The sequence below is a fragment of the Jaculus jaculus genome, chromosome 8 (assembly GCF_020740685.1).
Source record: "Jaculus jaculus isolate mJacJac1 chromosome 8, mJacJac1.mat.Y.cur, whole genome shotgun sequence".
Classification (NCBI taxonomy): Eukaryota; Metazoa; Chordata; class Mammalia; order Rodentia; family Dipodidae; genus Jaculus; species Jaculus jaculus.
Window position 1 is genome coordinate 113760275 of NC_059109.1, and position 23072 is coordinate 113783346.

General features: G+C 44.5%; 1 protein-coding gene across 3 annotated transcripts in view; it reads left to right on the plus strand.

Annotated features, from left to right (window-relative positions):
• The window catches only part of Acss2 (acyl-CoA synthetase short chain family member 2), a 65109-nt gene that overhangs the window by 25609 nt on the left and 16428 nt on the right, over positions 1–23072 (plus strand). For all 3 annotated transcript variants that reach the window (XM_004668110.2, XM_045156176.1, XM_004668111.2), the window contains exons 3-7: positions 21340–21431; positions 21623–21726; positions 21983–22055; positions 22309–22384; positions 22529–22643. In XM_004668110.2, the coding sequence (XP_004668167.1) occupies positions 21340–21431; positions 21623–21726; positions 21983–22055; positions 22309–22384; positions 22529–22643 (460 nt within the window). The remainder of the gene's footprint in view (positions 1–21339; positions 21432–21622; positions 21727–21982; positions 22056–22308; positions 22385–22528; positions 22644–23072) is intronic.

The window sequence follows — 23072 nt, forward strand, 5'->3', positions numbered from 1 at the left end:
GGGACCTGGGGAACCGAGCCTCGAACCGGGGTCCTTAGGCTTCACAGGCAAGCGCTTAACCGCTAAGCCATCTCTCCAGCCCTGTCCATCCCTTTCTATCTATCTAATTTGGTGAGCCAATGAGTTTATTCAGGCTACTTACAGAGCACGAGTGAGGGTTACTTACAGGATTGTGGGTGACTCAAAGGCAGCTGCATCAATACAAAGTCCCACCCCACCCTGGATGGTGACCTCATGGACCTGCATCGTGGAATCCTCCTTCTAGTTAACCTTCTACTTTCTATTAGCAATACATTTTCTGTTTGTTTTTGGGGTAGAGTCTCACTCTAGTTCCAGGCTGATGTCGGACTCACCCTGTAGCCCCAGGCTGGCCTCAAATTTACAGTGATCTGCCTACCTCTTTCTCCCCCTGTGGTGGCATGTTTTTATTTAAGGAATTTACATTGTGATTCCTTCATTTCACATCAGTGTCACTGTACTTCCTTCCTTTACAGCTCAAGTTCAAGATTACCTTTTAGAAGCGCTAATGCTTACTTCAGTTGTCTTTTTTTTTTTCCTCCCCAATGTGGGCTTCTTTTTCTTACATTTGAATTATGGACATACTGATTACAACTTCAAAATTTCCCATCTAGGATCTAACTTTGAGCGACTGACTTTAGGGTGACTTTTAGAGAGTAAGTGATGTGCTTGCTCCTCAAATTCTAACACCTTCTCTAAACATAAATGAATTAAAATCATGTTCACTCCTTAAGCTATTATACTTAGGAAAAGTACAGCTCTGTAGGATATGCTAGGACAAAAATTTTTTTAAAAATTAGGTCTTTCATACTATTTGTTAATTGTCTGGTGGTTTCTTCTGACAGACTGAAAAAATAATCTTGCAATCAAAGCAAAACTACAGAGTTTCTGTGAGGTATTTTCAATAGTGTGTCCTGTCAGGATAGGCATCAACTTACCTCTTTTTTTTTCTCTGTTTTAAAAATATTTTTTTAGGGCTAGAGAGATGGCTTCATAGTTAAGGTGTTTGCCTACCAATCCAAAGGACCTAGGTTCAGTTCCTCAGTACCCACATAAGTCAGATGCACAAGGGGGCGCATGTGTCTGGAGTTAGTGGCTAGAGGTCCTAGCACACCCATTCTCTCTCTGCCTGTCTCCTTTCTCTCTCTCTCTCTCTCCACTTGCAAATAAAAATAATAAAATAATCTAATCTATCTATCTATATTAATTTTTTTTTTCAAGGTAGGGTCTCAGTCTGGCCCAGGCTGACCTGGACTTAACTTTGCAGTGTCAGGGTGGCCTCAAACTCACAGCAATCTTCCTACCTCTGCCTCCTGAGTTCTGGGATTAAAGTCATGTGCCACCATGCCTGGCTAATTTTTTTTTTTTTTAATTTGAGAGAGGGAGAGGAGGTAGGGAGGGGGACAGAATGGGCGCTCCAAGGCCTTCAGCTGCTGCAGACAAGCTCCAGATGCATGAGCCCCCTTGTGCATCTGGCTTACGTGGGTCCTAGGAAATTGAACCAGGGTCCTTTGGCTTGGCCAGCAAGCGCCTTAACCACTAAGCAATCCCTCCAGCCCACCCAGGATCCACATAAGTCAGATTCACAAGGTGGCACATGCATCTAGAGTTCATTTGCAGTGTCTGAAGGCCCTGGTGTGCTCAATCTCTCTCTGCTGCTCTCTCTCTCATAAATAAAAAAAAAAAATTTTTTTATTTCATTTCTTTGCAAACAGAGAGAAAAGGGAGAGAATAGGCTCATCAGGGCCTCTAGCTGCTGCAAAAGAACTCCAGACATATATGCCACTTGGTGCATCTGGCTTTACACGGGTACTGGGGAATTGAACCTGGGTTGTTAGACTTTGACGGTAAATGCCTTAACCACTGAGAAACCTCTCCAGCCCCCAACTTACCTCTGTAAATCTCAGTTTTCTCATCTGTAAAGTAGGAACAATAACAGTTTCTGTCATACAGATGATTGTGGGGAATAATTAGAATAATCTTTGTAAAAGCACGGGCAGAAGCTGTAGACACAGTCCATTGTTGTCTTTACCCTGTTACTGTGGACTCTGTGTGTGTGTGTGTGTGTGTGTGTGTGTGTGTGATCCTTTAAGTATTTGCAAAGTTCAGTTTGAAAATCTCTGATCTATTCTAGTGTTCTTGTTTTCTTGTGTGACTGGATGAGGCAATACTGAGTCCATATTCCTTGGTTCCTCATATGGTGTTTCCTAAACTGTCTTTTTTTTTGGGGGGGGGGGTTCAAGGTAGGTTCTCACTGCAGCCCAGGCTGACCTAGAATTCACTAATGGTCTCAGGGTGGCCTCAAACTCATCGGGATCCTCCTACCTCCGCCTAGTATTTCCTGTTCATTCTAATAATAAACTATGTCTCCCTTATGCTCTTCTTTTATATTTATTTCCTTGGTTGTTTTGAACTTGGACACGATTCGTAACACTTGACATGGAGGAACTTGAGGCTTAGAGAACAGGAATTATTTGGCCAGGGTCTCATGGTAGTTATAAGTGTTACGGACAGGAAATGGACTCACATCCCTTCTTCCAGATACCGTTTCTAGTGACACAGCCCTAATGTCTTTGACAGTTGGTTAGCTCAGAATAAGGACCTGTAGAATTGCTTTGTGGGCTTCATCCAGTGAGAACATCCTTTTGAGCTTCCATTTTCTGACCTTTCAAGTGGGATTGCCACAAGGAAGCCAGGCCTCGTGGCACAGGCCTGTAATTCCATCTGCTTGAGAGCTGAGTTAGTAGGATTGAAAGTTCAAGGCCTGTCTCTGCCATACCGCTGTGAATATGTCCAGTTTTATCTGAAAGTTCAAGGTCTGCTTGGGCTGCATAATAAGTTTAAGACCAACCTGGGCAACTTGAGGAGACCTTGTTTCAAAATAAAACAGTGAAAACAGGTAGGGATTATAGCGAGTTGTGGAGCACTTGCCTAGCTAGCCTGTGGCCCTAGGCTCAACTTTAGTACCACAAAAAAAAAAAAAAAAAAAAAAATTGACATAAGGATTAGCTGAGATGGAAGATGAATAAACACACTATGAAATCATAAAAATTTTTAAATTTATAGAAATGTTACAAATATTCAAATAACCTTTATCCTGAACAATTTGAGGGTAAGATGTAAACCCCTGAATACTATTTCCAATAAACAACTATCAAAATATACAACTATCAAAAACAAGGAAATCAGAGGCTGGAAAGATGGCTCAGTGGATCAAGTGCCTCTGCTCAAACCCCAGTGCTTGAGTTTGATTCTCCTCTGACCCTGGCCAGACGTTATTGATAGGAGGCAGACGGGGGAATTTCCTGGAAAGTTTGGGAGGAGTGCAGCAAAGAACAAAAGCAGAGAGAGAGGGGAGGAAAAAAAAAAAAAAGGCCAGGCGTGGTGGCGCACGCCTTTAATCCCAGCACTTGGGAGGCAAAGGTAGGAGGATCACCGTGAGTTCGAGGCTACCCTGAGACTGCATAGTGAATTCCAGGTCAGCCTGAGCTAGAGTGAGACCCTACCTTGAAAAAACAAAAAAACAAAAACAACAACAACAACAAAAAAAAAAAAAGCAGAGTGAGATCCAGAGAGAAACCCTGCCTAAAAAAAAAAAAAAAAAAAAAAAGAGGTAGAGGACTGGAGAGATTGCTTAATGGTTAAGGTGTTTGTCTGCAAACTTAGAGAACCCAGGTTCAGTTTCCCAAGACCCACATAAGCCAGATGCACAGGTGGCGCATGTGTATAGAGTTCATTTGTAGTGGCTGAAGGCCCTGGTGCGCCCTTTCTCCCTCTTTCTCCATCTACCTCTTTCTCTCTCTCTGTCTTTCTCTCTCTCTCAAATAAACAAAATAATAAAAAAAGAAAAAAAACCCAAACAACAAAGAATTCTTACAAAATAAAGTGCTTCAAAGAAAAATAAAGATTTTTAAAACATTGTATTTATTTATTTGAGAGAGAGGGGGAATGAAAGAGAAAGAAAGAGGAAGAGGCAGATAGAGAATGGGCATGCTAGGGCCTCCAGCCATGGCAAACAAACCCCAAACACATGTGCCATCTGGCTTATGTGGGTACTGGGGAATTGAACTTCAGAGGTAGGAGGATCCCCGTGAGTTCGAGGCCACCTTGAGACAACTTAGTGAATTCGAGGTCAGCCTGGGCTATGGTGAGAACCTACCTTGAAGTCCCCCCAAAATAAAGATATTTTAACAGGAACATAAGCAGAACCTAACAGTACATAGTATAGTACTTTACATATATTCATTATATTTAGCATTATGAAAAATACTAATGAAAACATGGGTGGAGAGATGGCTTAGCGCTTAAGGTGTTTGCCTGCAAAGCCTAAGGACCCAAGTTCAATTCCCCAGGACCCACGTAAACCAGATGCACAAGGTGGCACATGCGTCTGGAGTCCATTTGCAGTGGCTAGAGGACCTGGTGCACCCATTCTCTCTTTGCCTTTTTCTCTCTCAAATAAATACAATATTTTTAAAACTACTAATGAAGGGACTGGGCGTGGTGGCTCACGCCTTTAATCCCAGCACTTGTGAGGCAGAGGTAGGATCACCGTGACTTTGAGGTCACCCTGAGACTACATAGTGAATTCCAGGTCAGCCTGGGCTAGAGTGAGACCCTACCTTGAAAAAACAAAGCAAAACAAAAATACTAATGAAAACATTATCTGTGTTAGCATTGGCCTTTAGATTACCCTGTGCTTTTCAGCTTCTGCATCTAAGCCAAAATGAACAATCTAGTTTTAGCTAGGTGTGGTGGTACACTCCTTTAATTCCAGTGCTCGGGAGATCGAGGTAGGAGGATTGATGTGAGTTCAAGGCTAGCCTGAGACTACATAGTGAATTACATAGAGGTCAGCCTAGCCTAGAGTGAGACCCTACCTCAAAAAAAAATTAAATCTAGTTTTAGAAAATTTATTCAGTAAAACATTTTCCTCATTTATAGTTATGCCCAGAAAAATTAATTGCATAAGGTCTCATGATGTGAAAAAGAGCAGTTTGGTCTAAAATCCAATTTTCTAACTTTTTTTTTCTTTGTTTTTGGAGGTAGGATTTCACTCTAGCTCAGGCTGACCTGGAATTCATTATGTAGTCTCAGGGTGACCTTAACTCATGGCGATCCTCCTACCTCTGCCTCCCGACTGCTGGGATTAAAGCATGCAGTCTAAAGTCCAGTTTTCATGACTTTTTGTTTGTTTTTTTAAGGTTGGGTCTCAATTTAGTCCAGGTTGATCTGGAACTCAGCTGCTCTTGAAGATGGCTACCTATTTGAAATGTTCTACCAACTCTCTAAAAATTTAATATACATGAAGTTAGAGAATCTTTTTTTATATATTATTTATTTATTTGAGAGTGAGAAAAAGAGAGAAAGAGAGGGAGAGGGGCAAATAGAGAATGGGCATGCCAGGACCTCTAGCCACTGCATCTGGCTTTCATGGGTACTGGGGAATTGAACCTGGGTCCTTAGGCTTCACAGGTGAACACCTTAACCACTAAGCCATCTCTCCAGCTGGGGAATCTTTTTATTTAAAAAAAAAAAACTTTTTAAAATTTTTATTTATTTATTTGACAGAGAAGGGGGCTGAAGAGGGAGAGAGAGAATGGGCACATCAGGGCCTCCAGCCACTGAAAATGAACTCCAGACGCATGTGCCCTCTTGTGCATCTGTCTAACATGGGTCCTGGGGAATCGAACCTGGGTCCTTTGGCTTTTCGGGCAAATGCCTTAACCACTAAGCCATCCATCCAGCCCTAAAATATATTTTTAATATTTTATTTTTATTTGAGAGAGAGAGGCAGATGGAGAGAGAATGGGCATGTCAGGGCCTCTAGCCACTGCAAATGAATTCTAGACACATGCATCACCTTGTGCATCTGGCTTACATTGGTCTTGGGTAGTTGAATTGGGTCCTTTGGCTTTGCTGGCAAATGCCTTAGCCGCCAAGCCACATCTCCAGCCCCAATCTGGATTTCTTAATCATATTTAATGTCTTAAATATGACATCCAGGTTTAGTGAAGATATATTTTTATTGCACAATATGGAATAAGCTGACAGAAATCTAATTCTCTTTGTATGGCTATCCAGGCCCCATAAATAATCTATAAGCTTCTAGTAGTAGGTTAAAATTTTTTGTAATAAAAAAAAAGACAAACACTTTTTGTAGATATTTATAGCTATGCTTCAGGCACTATACTACGTGCTTAGGGTATAGCAGTGAGCAAGAACTTTCGTCTCCGCCCTCATGGGGCTCACATTTGAGATACGCAAGATTTTTGTTGGGACCTTCTATTTTTTTCCAACTGCAGTTTTTATTTGGGAATGAAATGTAGGGAACAAGGCTTTTCCTTATTTTGAGAGAGAGTGAAAGGGGTCGTGGAGGACATGTCTTCTGGAGGAAACGGATATACAAGTGCTCTTGGGACACTTCAGAATGCCAAAGACTATTAAAGTTGCAATATGACAGCATCCTTGCTTGAGCTTTGGGCTTTCAGGAAGTTGTCAGAAGGTTAAAAAGATCATAGTGATTGTGTTCTTGGCCACAGTTTGAATGTTTTATTTATTTATCTGAGAGAGAAAGAGAGATAGAGACAGAGAGGCAGAGAGAGAGAGAGAGAGAGAGAGAATGTGTGCTCCAGGTCCTCAAGCCACTTCAAACAAACTCCGAATGCATGCATCACCTTGTGCATCTGGCTTTACATGGATACTGGGGAATTGAACCTGGGTCCTTTGGCTTCACCAGCAAGTGCTGTAACCACTAAGCAATCTCTCCAACCCTTTGGCCACAGTTTAAAGTTAAAATGGATGGCAGTGCCATCCTTAGCTTCTGGAGAGTCTTAGGAGAGACACTTCTCCGTGTTCACTCGGGTGCACTCCACTCTGGTCAAGGGGAGTAAGCACTAGCCTGGAACCCAGAAAGTGGGACTAGTTACACACCTGGTCTTAACACCCTTGTGGTCTTGGCAAGCGTCTTTTCCCTCTGCCCTTTCTGTAACATGAGAATAATAATACTTGACCTACCTCCCGCTGAGGTAGTTGTCAGGATTAGGTGAGGCAGTTTCCTTTAAAGAGTTTTATACTGTGCTCATGCGAGGGATTAGCTGGACTAGTACTGATTCGCACAACACGTGAGGCAAGTATGGCACGTTTCGTTACTTTTCTCTGGTTTCCATGTCAGCTAAGTTTTCTCCCCTCCACCTTGTAAGCATTAGGTTCCCATATTAGTTGCATACTCTGAATCTCAGCTTCAAGGCCTCCTTCTAGTCTCGCTCATGGGAGAGTCCAGGGATGAGCCCACCGAGCCACTCACTATAATAATTAAGGAACATTTCTTTCTTTCTTTATTTTTATTAGTTTGAGTGGCCTCCAGCCACTGCAGATGAACTCCAGACACATGCACCACCTTGTACCTCTGGCTTATGTGGGTACTGGGGAAATTGAACCTGGGTCCTTAGGCTTTGCAGGCAAGCACCTTAACCGCTAAGCCATCTCTCCAGCCCCATAAAGAACATTTCTTGTCATTGTTCCAAATTCCATTCCACAAATACTCCGATCTTCCTCACTGTGTCTACATCTTTTCTTTGAAAGTGATTCAGAGAACCCACCCCTTTGCTACTGGAAGGGAGAAATAGAGTCAGTTAGTTTAAGATACCTTTCTTCTCTCCAACTTTCTTCTCCCATCTTATACTTTACAGAGATGTATAAATTCACACAACATATTAGAGTTAAACAGTAAATTATTTCTGGTGACTCCATATTCAGAGCCAAGGCAAAAATGAGTACTTGAGGATCTTGTTAAAAATCCTAGTCATCATGGGCTGGAGATGGCTTAGCAGTTACGTCATTTGCCTGTGAAGCCTAAGAATGCATGTTCAGCTCTCTAGATCCCACACAAAGTGACACAAGTGTGCAATGTCACACATGTACTCAAGGGGGCACACACATTGGGAGTTCGTTCACAGTGGCTGAAGGCCCTGGCATGCCCATTCTCTCTCAAATAAATAAACAAAAATGGTTTTAAAAATCATTGACATTATCCCATCCTCTTTAGTCAGGACCCCCAGAAAATAAAACCCTTTTGTATTTTGGTTGTACATGAGCTGGGATCACAGATGCATGCTTCCCTTTGCATCTGGCTTTATGTGGGGGCTGGAGAATTGAGCCTGGGCCAACAGACTTTACAGGTAAATGCCTTCAGTTGTTGAGCCATCTCCCCAGCCTCTTTTGTTGTATTTTTGTAACCTCCTCAGACTGTTCTGATGTGGGGACAGGGTACTACTTAAAAGTAATTGTTTAGGGGCTGGAGGCATGGCTTAGTGGTTAAGGCGTTTGCCTGCAAAGCCAAAGGACCCCACATTAGCCACATGCATAAGGGGGCACATGCATCTGGAGTTTGTTTGAAGTAGTTGGAGACCCTGGCACACCCGTTCTCTCTCTGTCTCTCTCTCTCTCCCTTTCTCTGCCAAATAAGTAAAATATTTAAAAATAATTGTTATTATTTAGGCTGGGCGTGGTGGCTCTCAGGAGACAGAGGTAGGAGGATCACAGTGAGTTTGAGGCAACCCTGAGATTACAGAGTGAATTCCAGGTCAGCCTGGGCTGGAGTGAGACCCTACCTCAAAAAAACAAAAATTATTTAGGGCCAGGCATTGTGGCTCACGCCTTAATCCCAGCACTTGTTATGCAGAGGTAGAGGATTGCCATGAAACTATGAGACTACGTAGTGAATTCCAGGTTAGCCTGAGCTAGAGGGAAACCCTACCTCAAAAAATGAAAAGAAAAACTAGGCACTGGGATATAGATCAGTGGTAGAGTACATGCAAATACCCGAGGCCTTGGGTTCTGCCCCCTTCAGGATGACGTTGAGGATGAGAAGAAACTATGCCATTTCTTTCTAGCGTAGGGTCAAGTGTAACTGTCAAAGAGAAAGTAGAAACGACTCCAGATTTCCTAATCAGAATTTGAAGTTTTTGATCTTTATTCTCTTAACATTTTTCTGCTCAGTTACCCACAGGAATGGAGTAGACTAGGTTGAGGATTAATATTTAAACTGTATTATCTACCTAGATAACAGAGCCATTGTAATGAATACTTTTGTATGTGTCTGTTATACTTTCGGAACCAGAATAAAAGTAAAATGGTTCCCCTGAATGTTTTATCTGCCCTTTCTTTCCCTCTTCCTTCCTTCCTTCCTTCCTTCCTTCCTTCCTTCCTTCCTTCCTTCCTTCCTTTCTTTCTTTCTTTCTTTCTTTCTTTCTTCTTTCCCTCTTTCTTTCTTTCCCTCCTTCTTTCTTTCCCTCCTTCTTTCTTTCTTTCCTTCCTTCCTTCCTTCCTTCCTTGCTTGCTTGCTTCCTTCCTTCCTTCCTTCCTTCCTTCCTTCCTTCTTTCCTTCCTTCCTTCCTTCCTTCCTTCCTTCCTTCCTTCCTTCCTTCCTTCCTTCCTTCCTTCTTTCTTCCTTTTTTGGTTTTTTGAGGTAGTGTCTTGGTCTAGCTCTAGCCCAGGCTGACCTGGAATTCACTGTGTAGTCTCAGGCTGGCCTCAAACTCACAGAAATTCTCCTACCTCTGCCTCCCAAGAGCTAGGATTAAAGGTGTGCACCACCACGCCTGGCACTTTGTATTTTTTTTTAAAGTTCTAAACATGTTCCTCTTATAGACAACATTTCAACTGCTGTGGTAAGACAGGGTCTGAGAGAGCGACCCCCATTCTCTTGTCATGGTAAAGGCAGTATGTGTCGTGAGATGGTAGCAACAAGGATATATGATTGTCTTCCTGCAAGAAGGCACATAGACAGTGGGAAAGGGGTAACCTTCTGTGCTGGCCCAGGTTCTGTTTACTCAGCAGAGAAGAGTTGCAGAGTCTTAACTGGAGCCAAAGCTCCCTTGGTCAAGGGGAACAGGCATAAGGCCTCTGGAGCAAGGCCTGCAAATAGCTGGCAAGTGGATGGGATATAAGAATAGCACTCTACGGGAGCCACAGCTTGAGCCTCAGCTCGGGGGCTTTTCCAGTCTCTTTCATGGCAAGTCCAGGAATAAGCCCTCTGTAGAGACTTAAGAAGCTCTTTCTGGGCTGTAGAGATGGCTTAGCAGTTAAGACACTTGCCTGTGAAGCCTAAGGACTCCTGCTCAACCCCACGTAAGCCAGACGCACAGTGACGCAAGTGTGCACATGATCATAAGGGGGAGCAGGCTTCTGGACTCCGTTGCAGTGGCTGGAGACCCTGGCATGCCAGTTCTCTCTTCTCTCTAGCATTAAAAAAAAGGCATCCTGGGCTGGAGAGATGGCTTAGCAGTTAAGCGCTTGCCTGTGAAGCCTAAGGACCCCGGTTCGAGGCTCGGTTCCCCAGGTCCCACGTTAGCCAGATGCACAAGGGGGCGCACGCATCTGGAGTTCGTTTGCAGAGGCTGGAAGCCCTGGCATGCCCATTCTCTCTCTCTCTCCCTCTATCTGTCTTTCTCTCTGTGTCTGTCGCTCTCAAATAAATAAATTAAAATTTTTTTTTTTAAAAAAGGCATCCTGTTGGGCTTGCCTCAAAAAGAAAAAAACAAACAAAGTCATCTTGACTCTGAATTCCACTACGAAAGTTCTGTACTGTTCTCTGTGCCTAACATTTCTCCTGCTAGTCCAACATCTATCTTCTTTGTCGAAATCCTCCCTTATCATTGATTTCCTTCCATGTTTCCCCTGTCTAGTCAGCTTCCCAGTGGGCACATGAGCAGAGGAAAGTTTGCTCATATCAGCTATTCATTTCACAATTATGTATGAAGTGCCTGATGTGTATCACACTTTGTGCTAAGCACTGAGGAGACAGATAAAAAGATATACTCCCTGGGCTGGGGAGCTTAGCGGTTAAGACACCTGCCTGCAAAGCCAAAGGACCTAGGCTCGATTCCCCAGGACCCACGTAAACCAGATGCACAAGGTGGCACATGCATCTGGAATTCATCTTCAGTGGCTAGAGGCCCTGGTGCACCTATTCTCTCCCTCTGTCTTTCTCTCTCTCTCTCTCTCTCAAATAAATAAATGAATAAAATTTTTAAAAAGTTATACTATCTGAAACCGGGCATGGTGGCACACGCCTTTAATCCTAGCACTTGGGAGGCAGAGTAGGAGGATCAAGGCCACCCTGAGACTACATAATTCTAGGTCAGCCTGGGCTAGAGTGAGACCCTACCTCGAACCCCCACAAAAATATATGTTTTAAAACTTTATTATATATATATAATAACAGGTTATACTTTTTAATCCCCTCATCCTAGCTCCCTCCTCAGTGGAGTTATGGTATTAACTGTGGGGTCCTGAAGACCTCATTTAGTTCCTATGGGATAGAGACCTGGCTTTTTTTTGTTTGTTTGTCTTTTGTTTTTTTGTTTTTTGAGGTAGGGTCTCACTGTAGGCCAGGCTGACCTGGAACTCACTATGGAGTCTCAGGGTGGCCTCGAACTCATGGCGATCCTCCTACCTCTGCCTCCCGAGTGCTGGGATTAAAGGCGTGCACCACCACGCCTGGCTGAGACCTGGCTTTTTGAACCTGGCTTCTCTGACAAATGGTAAAGTACTGATGTTTAGTCTTGCACTCCATGAGTGGAACACTGACTGAGGTTTTTCTTAAAATTTATTCTAGATTCATTAGTTTTGTAGTTAGTGGAAAGTCCTAAAGATTCAAGTGATAGGATGACAGTTGTCTGCAGTCAACTACCAGGAGGTGGATGAGGCTGCATTAGAGTGTGCAGGCAAGACGCCCCTTGAAACTAGGAATCTATGGCGTTGTCTCAACAGGAACATTTTCTACAAAAATGAGAGAGAAACCAGAGTGATGGGTTTCTGACGCATGCACTGAAAGTCCATTCTTGGTAGATTTAAGCCCAGTGTTCTTAGGAGTCTGCCATCTTAATTTTTTTCTTCTTCTGGGGCTGGAGAGATGGCTTAGCAGTTAAGGCACTTGCCTGTGAAGCCTTAGGACACATGTGTGACTTTCCAGGTCTCACGTAGCCAGATGCACAAAGGTGAGGCAAGGGCACAAGGCTGCTCATGTGCACACATCTGGTGTTTGATCAAAGTGGCTGAGGCCCTGGAGCACCCATTCTCTCTCTCTCTCTCTCTCTCTCTCTCTCTCTCTCTCTCTCTCACATAATTTTTTTCTTCTTCTGCTTTTGTTATGGACTTTGGAAACATCACCTTTATGGAAAGACCATATTATCTAGGAGGAGAATGTCCTGAACTAGTAACCGTGGAACCTCATTGCCCAATATGGACTTCAATAGCTGTGTGTGATTCTTTAAATATTTTTATTTATTACAGAGAGGGGGGTGTATATGAATGGGTGCACCAGGGCCTTCAGCCATTGTAAATGAAATCCAGATGCATGTGCCATCTTTTGTATCTGGCTTACATTGGTCCTGAGAAATCAAACCTGGATCCTTTAGCTTTGTAGGCAAGTGCCTTAACTGTGACGCATTCTCTCCATCCCCTATATGTGATTTTTTAAAATATATATTTAAAGTAATTAAGATTAAATTTAAAAAACAACAATTGAGTTTTCCAACAATATCTCAAGTGCTTAGCTGTCATGGCTAATGGCTGCCTCTGGATCACACTATTTCAGTGTTGTGTTTCCCTTCCCATCTGTGGGCTTTAGGTTTCTCATCTGTAAGAAAGAATGATGGGGCTGGAGAGATCGCTTAACAGTTAAGATGCTTGCCTGTGAAGTCTAAGGACCCAGGTTCACTTCCCCAGGACCCATGTAAACCAGATGCACAAGGTGGCACATGCATCTGGAGTTTGTTTGCCATGGATGGTGGCCCTGCACACCCAATCTCTTTATCTGCTTCTTCCTCTCCCTCTCTCCCTGTCTCCAATAAAGAAAAGAAAATAGTGGACCCTGGTCTGAGAGATGGCTTAGCAGTTAAGGTGCTTGCCTGCAAAGCATAAGGACCCAGGTTCAATTCCCTAGTACCCACATGAGCCAGATGCACAAGGTGGTACATATGTCTGAAGTTTGTTTGTAGTGGCTAGAGGCCCTGATGCGCCCATTCCCCCACCCTCCCTCTCTCTCAAATAAATAAATAAAATATTAAAGAAAAAATGGTGGATCTCAAAGCCCCATCCTTCTTTAATGTCATTTTAACTCAGTGAATGATTTGTGATTCAGTTTCTAGGGATGTTTTGTTCCATCTCCTCTCTCAAGCTTTCTGCTACAGGTAGGGTAGAAGTGCCCAGAGGGAGCATTAGGCTGCTAATTTGTCTGGTTATATTGTTTCCACTCCCTGTCTTATGTGAAAGGGAAAAAGGACTTCAGATACTTAAATTATACTCACATCAGAGTTCCTTACATTTGTTCAGTATTTTATGGATCACAGAACTCTTTTCACGTTATTCTTCACTTATAGTTTCAAAGAATATTCCTGCCAGGCACAGTGGGCAAACACATGTAATCACAGCATCCCAGAGGCCAAGGAAGGCAGATCAGAAATTCAAGGCCAGGTTCGGTTACATAGTGAGACCTTGTTTTTCAAACCAAGGCTTGGCATTGTAGCCCAGTGGCAGAGTTCTTGCATAAGGTCCTGGGTTTGATCCCCAGTATTGTTAACAATTATTTATTTATTTCAAAAATTTAATATATTTTTATTTATATTATTAGAGAGAGAAAAAGATGGAAAGAGGAAGAGAGAGAGGGGGAGAGGGAGAATGGGCATGTTAGGGCCTCCAGCTACTGCAAAGAATTCCAGATGCATGCTCCCCGTTGTGCATCTAGCTTACATGGGTCCTGGAGAGTCAAACCGGGATCCTCTGGCTTTGCAGGCAAATGCCTTAACCGCTAAGCCATCTCTCCAGCCATTTTTTTTTTTAAGGTATGGTCTCGCTCTAGCTCAGGCTGTCCTGGAATTCACTATGTAGTCTCAGGGTGGCCTCAAACTCTCAGAGATAAAGTACAGGGATTAAAGAGTGAGTCACCACTCCAGGCTGTTAACAATTTTGTAAACATATTAATGTTGGAAGGATGTTGAAGGCCATTTTTCTCTTCATGAACATAAATTACATACAAAGCTTATAAAATGAAAGGTCCAGACTGGATGAAATGGCATACACCTGTAATCCCAGTACTTGGGAAGCTGAGGCAAGAGGATCATCGTGAGTTTGAGGCAGCCTGAGCTACATAATGAGTTCAAGACCACCCTGTCTCAAAAGACAAAAACAAAACAAAACAAATATTCCAAGGTGTTATTCCCCAGAGAATGATCTAGTATAAGTAGGTGCTAGGTTTTCCCAGGGCCAAACTGAACAATCCTGTCTCGCAGCTAGGTGCACTTGTAGCCATACGTGACCAGACGTTGAGAAGGACTGGACTTGCTTGGTCCTCATGTCAGAATATGCTCTTTGAATATCTCTGCACATTCCAGTTGTGACGTGATACCTCCAGATTGAGGGAGTTCCTAAAGGAATCCTTTCTGTCTTTGGATGTCTCTTGACATTGAGTTATCCCAAGTGACCTCACTGTTCCATTTATAGTTATGTAATATGATCTGCTTCTTTCATATAATCTTCAGATTCATTCATTCAAAAAAAATGTATACCAAGTACCCAATATTAACAGGGTCTCATGCAGGACATTGGGGATTTGGCAGTGAACAAGACCAACTTAGAAGCTGGCTTCTGGCTAGTAGAGGAAACAGCCAATTTTTAAAAATTTATTTGCAAGAGGGGGGAGAGAGAGGATGGGCACACCAGGGCCGCTAGCCACTGTAAACAAACTCCAGATGTATGTACCCCATTTGTGCATCTAGCTTTATGTGGGTACTGGGGAATGAAACTTGGGTTGTTAGGTTTTTCAGGCAAGCACCTTAACCACTGATCAATCTTTCCAGCCCCCTGGTTCTTTTTTTAAATTCTTTTAAAATTTATTTATTTGTGTGTGAGAGAGAGGAAGAGGCAGAGAGAAAGAGAGAATAGGCACACCAGGGCCTTCAGCCACTGCAAACTAACTCCAGATGCATGAGCCCCCTTGGGCATCTGGCTTACATGGGTCTAGGGGAATTGAACCAGGGTCCTTAGGCTTCACAGGCAAATGCCTTAACCAATAAGCCATTTCCCCACCCACTCCCCACACTTCATTTTTGAGCTTGTAATTCCCAGTGTGGAAAGAGAACTGGACTCTGAGTCCTTGTACCTGCTTTTCTGCACCCTACCTTGTGACCATAGCGCAGTAGTAACTTCTTTGAATCTCAAGAGTTAGGAGACTAAATTGGGTATTCTGTTATGAGTTCTAACATCCTAGTGGGCTTGAGATCTTGTGAGTGGTCAGCACTCTTTCCCCTCCCCCCTTCCAACTAACCAGGGTCCCCAGCCTGGTGTCCATGTCAGAGAAAGAAGACACTGGAACGAGTAATGTACCTATATCAATAATGTATAACTTCAGCCCATAGCCAGGGAGAGGAATGCACAGTGGGGTGTGTGTGTGTCTAGAAGTCGGCTGAAGAAATCTGTACGTATGTGGGTGGTGCACAGAGGCTCCCCTTCACCTTCCATGTACCAGACCTTTTGTTAGGTGCTGGGGGTATAGAAGTAAACAAGGTTGACCAGAAGTCTGCTATCATGGAGCTTATATTTCAGTGAAGGATGGGATAAGTAACTACAATAAGTGAGATAACTTCAAATAATGGAAAGTTTCATGAAAAATCAAAACAAAATGCTTTGCTGAAAAGGCAAGCCAGGTATGGTGGTGCACGCCTTTAATCCCAGCACCCGGGAGGCCGGGAGGCAGACGTAGGAAGATTGCCGAGAGGTCAAGACCACCCTGAGACCACATAGTGCATTCAGGTCAGCCTGAGCTACAGCGAGAACCTACCTTGACAAAAAACAAAAGAGTTCTGAAAAGGCAAGGGTGCACATAAGCGGTGCGTGTACCTGTACTTGCAGGCAGCCTGTGGCCGAGTCCTGGGTGCAAAGATCCTTATGATCACTTGTGTCTGTGTGCGCAGTTAGGTTGCTTTTGAGCCTGGAATATTTATGTATTAGTATATATGATGTAATGCAAGTGGGCACGCACTGGGGATGAACACATGGGGACCTGCACGTCGGCATTCAGCTGTAACTGGAGATGTTTTGAAGTCTGTGTAGCATCTGTCAGTGGGCACGTTAAGGAAATGGCTTTTCTACCTCTGGCATTCAGGCCATTTGCCAGTTTTCCTGTCTCCTTGTTCCTTGCCATTTGAGTAAGCTTGCTACACTTGGCGCAGCTCAGTCCTAGGAGGGTTAAAGCCAAGGAGAAGATAGCAACTGACTCATTGAGCCAGAAGCTGCAAAGAGGCTGATAATTTTCTTCTTTTTTTTAAAAAAGCATTTATTTTTGTTTATTTTTATTTCTTTATCTCAGAGTGACAGACAGATAGAGAGAGAAAGGCAGATAGAGAGAGAGAATGGTCGCACCAGAGCCTCCAGCCACTGCAAACGAACTCCAGATGCGTGCACCCCTTTGCATCTGGCTAACATGGGTCCTGGGGAATCGAGCCTCGAACCGGGGTCCTTAGGCTTCACAGGCAGCACTTAACTGCTCAGCCATCTCTCCAGCCCAAAAGGCTGATAATTTTCTGTTTAACCTCTCTCAGTGGGAGAAGACCTGGCATCACCGCCAGTCCTTGCCCTTCACACTATGAGGGAAAGAGTACTGACGGAATCAGAAGCTCCGAGGATCTATTCTTGGCTCTGCCACTTATTCTTGCGCGACCTTGGCCAGCTACTTCTTCTATCTAGGTTTCAGTTACCTCCATCAGAAGTACTCTGGGCCGTAAGGAAGGAGAGGAAGGGCAAATGCTGTGTGGTGTTAAGACAGGCTTCATGGTGCTGTGTCTGAAGGACGGCGAGGAGGGACATTCTGAGCAGACAGATGCAATGGCGTACCTTATGTATAAGGGAAGCCAGAAAGAACACGCGTAGAATAAAAGTCCAACTTACCCTGGAGTCCTGCATGACTGGCTGCTGCCTAGCTCTCATTCTCACCCACCATCTGTATTCCAGCCACACTGTTCTTTTTATTTTTATTTTTATTTATTTATTTATTTGAGAGCGACAGACATAGAGAGAAAGACAGATAGAGGGAGAGAGAGAGAATGGGTGTGCCAGGGCTTCCAGCCTCTGCAAACAAACTCCAGACGCGTGCGCCCCCTTGTGCATCTGGCTAACGTGGGACCTGGGGAACCGAGCCTCGAACCGGGGTCCTCAGGCTTCACAGGCAAGCGCTTAACTGCTAAGCCATCTCTCCAGCCCCACACTGTTCTTTGAGTAGTTCTGGCTATTGCTTTCTCTGCCTAGAACAATCTGCCACGAATCAATATGGTTACCTACACTTTAAAAACATTTATTTTTATTTATTTATTAGAGAGGCAGAGAGAGACAAAAATAGGCAGGTAGAGAGAGAATGGGTGTGCCAGGGCCTCTGGCCACTGCAGTTGAACTCCACATGTGTGTGCCCCTTCTGCATCTGGTTTACGTGTGTTCTGGGGAGTCGAACCTGGGTCCTTTGGATTTGTGGGCAAGTGTCTTAACTGCTATGCCATCTCTGCAGCCCTGGTTACCTACATTTTACTCTTCAGGTCTCAGTTGAAATATCAACTCTCCAAGGAGAGGCCTTCCCTGACCCTCTTTAGCTAAAGTCGTTTTCTTCTAATGTTTATCAGTGTATAAAATGTATGTATCTTTTGGCCCATCAGTTCCATGTCTAGTAATTTATACTCCAGACACACTTGCAGATGGCATGGATAAAAATCAGAACGTTTATAACTAAATAAGTTTAGGACACATACAAATAGTAGACAAAGAGAATGAAATAGCTCTTGATAAAGAATAATACCAAGGGGCTAGGGAGAGACGACTCAGTAGATAAAGTGCTTGTCACTCAAGCCTGAGTGCCTGAGTTCAGTCCCCAGGCCCCCTGTAAAAAGCCAAAAGCTGGGCTGGAGAAATGGCTTAGCAGTTAAGGCGCTTGCCTGCAAAGCCAAAGGACCCAGGTTCAATTCCCCACATAAGCCAGATGCATGAGGTGGTGGGGGGTAGGATCTGGAATTCGTTTGCAGTGGCTGGAGTCCCTGTTGTGCCCATTCTCTCTCTCTCTCTTCCTGCCTATTTCTGTATCTCTCTCATATAAATAAAAATAAAATATTTTTTAAAAAGCCAAAAGTCATAGCAGGTTCTGTAATCCCAGCACACTGATGGACACACGGACACACACACACACACACACACACACACACACGATACCAAGCATGTGATTAAATTTTTAAAAGGGTAGATGAGGGCTGGAGGGATGGCTTAGTGGTTAAGATGTTGCCTGCAAAGCCAAAGGACCCAGGTTCGATTTCCTAGGACCCATGTTAGCCAGATGCACAAGGAAGGGAGCGTATGCGTCTGGAATTTGTTTGCAGTGTCTGGAGGCTCTGGCGCGCCCATTCTCTCCCTCCCTCCCTCCCTCCCTCCCTCCCTCCCTCCCTCCCTCCCTCCCTCCCTCCCCCGCCCCCCTCTCTCTCTCTCACTGTCAAATAAGTAAATCAAAAAATATTTTTAAAAAAGTTAGATGATTGAGGCCTGGGGTGATAGTTTAGTAGGTAAAACAGGCAGGATTTGAGTTTGATCCCCAGAATCCATGTAAAAACAAAAAAACAGGTATGGTGACATACACTTATGATCTCAGCCCTGGGGAGGGAGAGAGAGGTGGATTCCCAGGGCTCAGTGGCCAACTGGTCTAGTCTTTTTCATGAGTTCCAAGCTAATGAGAGATCCTGGCTTTAAAAAGATGGACAGTGCTGGGCATGTTGGCACACACCTTTAATCCCAGCACTGGGGAGGCAGAGGTAGGGGGATCGCTATGAGTTTTAGCCTGCCTGGGGCTACAGAATGAGTTCCAAGGTAGAGTTTCACTTTGGCCCAGGCTGACCTAGAATTCACTATGTAGTCTCAGGGTGAACTTGAACTCATGGTGATCCTCCTACATCTGCTTCCTGAGTGTGCTGGGAATAAAAGCGTGTGCCACCACACCCAGCCCTAAAATTTTTTTTAAAATACTTTTTATTTGTTGAGAGAGAGAAAGAGGAAGAGAGAGAATGGGAGCACCAGGGCCTTCAGCCACTGCAAACAAACTCTAGATGCACATGCCATCTTGTGCATCTGGCTTATGTGGGTCTTAAGGGAATCGAACCTGGGTCCTTTGGCTTCACAGGCAAATGCCTTAGCTGCAAATCTATCTCTCCAGCCCTTTGCAAGATTAAACTTTTTTGTTTCTAAAATATTATATATTTATTTATTTGCAAGGAGAGAGAGAGAGGGAATGGGCACACCAGGGCTTCTAGCCATTGCAGATGAACTCCAGATGCATGAACCACTTTTTGCATCTGGCTTTGTAGTGGGTACTGGGAAATTGAACCCAGATCCAAGGCTTGTCACACAAGTGCCTTAACCACTAAGCCATCTCTCCATCTCTAAAAGTATTTTTTAAAATAAATATTTTAAGTGTGGTGGCACATGCCTTTAGTTCCAGCACTTGAGAGGCAGAGGTAGGAGGATCACTGTGAGTTCGAGGCCACTCTGAGACTGACTACACAGTGAATTCCAGGTCAGCCTGGGCTAGAGTGAAACCCTACCTTGAAACAACCAAAGGAATAAATATTTTAAGCCAGGTGTGGTGGCACACACCTTTGTTCCCAGCACTTGAGAGGTAGGGTGATCACTGAGTTGGAGGACACCTTGGGACTACAGAGAGAGTTCTAAGACAGCCTGAGCTAGAGTGAGACCCTGCCTTGAAAAATAAAGCAAAACAAATAAAACAAGACAATATAATAAAAAATTACACTCATAATTATATGTACTCAACATTTATCTAACAGACACTGTGCCGGATGCTTTACTAATGTGATTCCTTCCTCTGTCCCTCCGTTCCCACTTCCCCGTCCCTCCCTTCTTCCCTTCTCTTTCTTTTGAGACAGCATCTTACTGTGCAGCCCAAGCTGGCTTCAAATTTAAAATGTTGCCTCCACCTCCTAAGTATTGTGATCACAGGTGGGCACCACCAGAACTGGCCCCCTTTTTCTGTTTGATTTCAGTGACTCCCCCTGCGCTGTGCCCACGCTTGGGGTTGTTAAACCTAGAGCCTCTCACTCCCAGGAAAGGGCTATCTGTAACTGACAGATCTTCAGACCAAAGGTAGTGACTTCCAAACTATAATGTATGCCAGAATTACCTACAGTTTCTTTGTACCATCTGTAATAAAGAAGTGGGTATTTGGATCTTGTGGTTCTGATTCAGTAGGTCTGAATTGGGCCCAAGAATCTATTTTTTTTTTATTAACAACTTCCATGATTATAAAAAATACCCCATGGTGATACCCTCCCTCTCCCCACTTTCCCCTTTGAAACTCCACTCTCCATCATACCCCCTCCCCCTCTCAATCAGTCTCTCTTTTATTTTGATGTCATCATGTTTTCCTCCTCTTATGATGGTCTTATGCAGGTAGTATCAGGCACTGTGAGACCATGGATATCCAGGCCATTTTGTGTCTGGAGGGAGCATGTTGTAAGGAGTCCTACCCTTCCTTTGGCTCTTACATTTTTTTTTACCACCTCTTCCACAATGGACCCTGAGACTTGGAAGGTGTGACAGAGATATTGCAGTACTGAGCACTGTGGTCACTTCTTTCCATTACCATGATATCTCCAAGAATCTATGTTTTAACCTCTAGGTAATTGGAGTGCAAGTAATGTGGAGACCTTACTCTAAGTCAATATGTAATCTCTGCCTGCCCCCATTTTTTTTTTTAAATATAGCTCAGGCTGACCTAAAACTTATGATCCTCCTGCCTTAGCCTCCTGGGAACTTAGAATTGAACCCCAGTCTTTTGGCTTTGTAGGCAAGCACCTTTAACCACTGAACAATCTCTCCAACTCCAGAAAGCGCATTTTCTAATGACACGCAAGCACATGTAAAGTATCCCGAGAGGCCAGAGTCTCTAGTAAGCTTAAGATGCAGCAGTAGAAGGTTCATTCTCACGAGACAGTGTCAGGCCGTGGTGTTGCCAGATAGGGTCTGTGCATGCTCCTGCCGTTTTGTTGCGTTGTGTTTGCTTTTTTTTTTTTTTTTTTTGAGATAGAGTCTTGCTGTAGCCCAGGCTGACCTGGAATTGGAATTCACTATGTAGTCTCAGGGTGGCTTCAAACTCACGTGATCCTCCTAAACTCTGCCTCCTGAGTGCTGAGATTAAAGACGTGCGCCACCATGCCCAGCCTCTCCTATTTGAGGACAGAGTTGTAACCCTAATTATTGGGTCTTTCTCGTGTATTTCAGGGAGGGCAATGAGCCAGGGGAGACCACGCAGATCACATACCGTGAACTTCTAGTTCAAGTGTGTCAGTTCAGCAATGTTCTCCATAAACAGGGTAAGTATGGGGGTGTGGGAAAGGGACTCGAGGTCCTTACCTTGGGATAGCTGAGCACTTGTGAAAAGAGGACAGGGAATGGAAGGGTAACAGGAGCAGAGCAAGCTAGCTGAGAGAGGTCAGGTGGACAGGAGGGAGCAAGTGAAAGCGCAAAGGGTCCTTAGACCCCATTCTCTATCTTTTTCCCGCAGGCATTCAGAAGGGTGACCGGGTGGCCATCTACATGCCCATGATCTTGGAACTCGTGGTGGCCATGTTGGCATGTGCTCGGCTTGGGGCTTTGCACTCCATTGTGGTAGGAATTTGGGCTAGTGGAAAAGAGGAGGGCATGGGGACAGGGCTCTGGAGAAGTCGATTGGACCTAGATGATGGAGGATCTTAAATAGCGAACTAAGGAGCTGTGACTGTGCTATAGGTCCAAATAGATTCTCCAGTTTCTTCTGGGACCATGGCTTGGAGGTTCGGAGTGTTTCGTGAGCAGCACCCTTCCTTGTTTGCTCAATCCCTAGCCTGCTTTTCCTCCCTCCCTCAGTTTCCCTTTCCTTCCCTAGTTTGCAGGCTTCTCTGCAGAGTCTCTCTGTGAAAGGATCATGGATTCCAGCTGCAGCCTTCTCATCACTACAGGTGACTAATTCTCTCACTCCTTTTCCAGAACCCCCCACACCCTGAGTCTTGATCTCCAACCTGCTTGTTGATTTGGGACTATTTAGAATGGAGGGGAGGGACCGTCTGTCCTTCCTCTCCCCATCCCACCTCAGCTGACCCTCTGTCAGCCCAAATCATCTGGAAGAACCAGAGTCAAGTGGCCCTGTGGAAATTGGGTCCACTGGGGAACATGGTGCCTACTAAGGCCTGGAATGTCTGTTGCTCCCCAAAGATGCCTTCTACAGGGGGGAAAAGCTTGTGAACCTGAAGGAGCTGGCTGATGAATCCCTAGAGAAGTGTCGAGAGAAGTAAGTGTGCTGACCTGTCAGCTACTGTCCGTGTTGGCTGGACCTTTCTCTATTGCCAGCTTCCCTTTGTCCCCCGACACATCTAGATGGGCTTGGGTGGGTCTTGGGTAATCAGCACTTCAGCCTTTTTTTTTTTTTCTCCAGAGGTTTTCCAGTGAGATGCTGCATTGTGGTCAAACACCTTGGGCGGGCAGAGCTGGGCACGAGTGGCTCCCCTAGCCAGTCTCCCCCAGTTAAGAGGCCATGTCCAAATGTCCAGGTGAGTCTGCCACTGCTATCCTCTCCTTTGAGCTCAGATTTCCCCTCTTCCTGTTCAAGAATTTTCTGACATGTTTTGCTTTTTCATCATTTTCTGAGTAATTCTAGGACACCTTCCCCAGGCAGTGCTAGCTGAGAACGAGGCACTTAGACCATGAATGGGGCTAGAAAGGCCCTTGAAGCTTGGAACCTTGGCTTGAGAGACTGGGAAGGTTGATAGAAACAGAGACACTTAGGGCTTAGACTTGGGTTGGAAAGGTGCTGACTTGGGTGTCTGTATGCAGACATCTTGACTAGACTGTGACTTGAGGCGAGCTACCTTTGTGGCCCAGGGGGTCCTGCATAGAAAGATGAGGGTGTACCATTCAAGATGACTTTTGTTGACTTTGGATCCAGTGCTGGTGAGAGCAGACGCAGCAGCCCAGCGTGG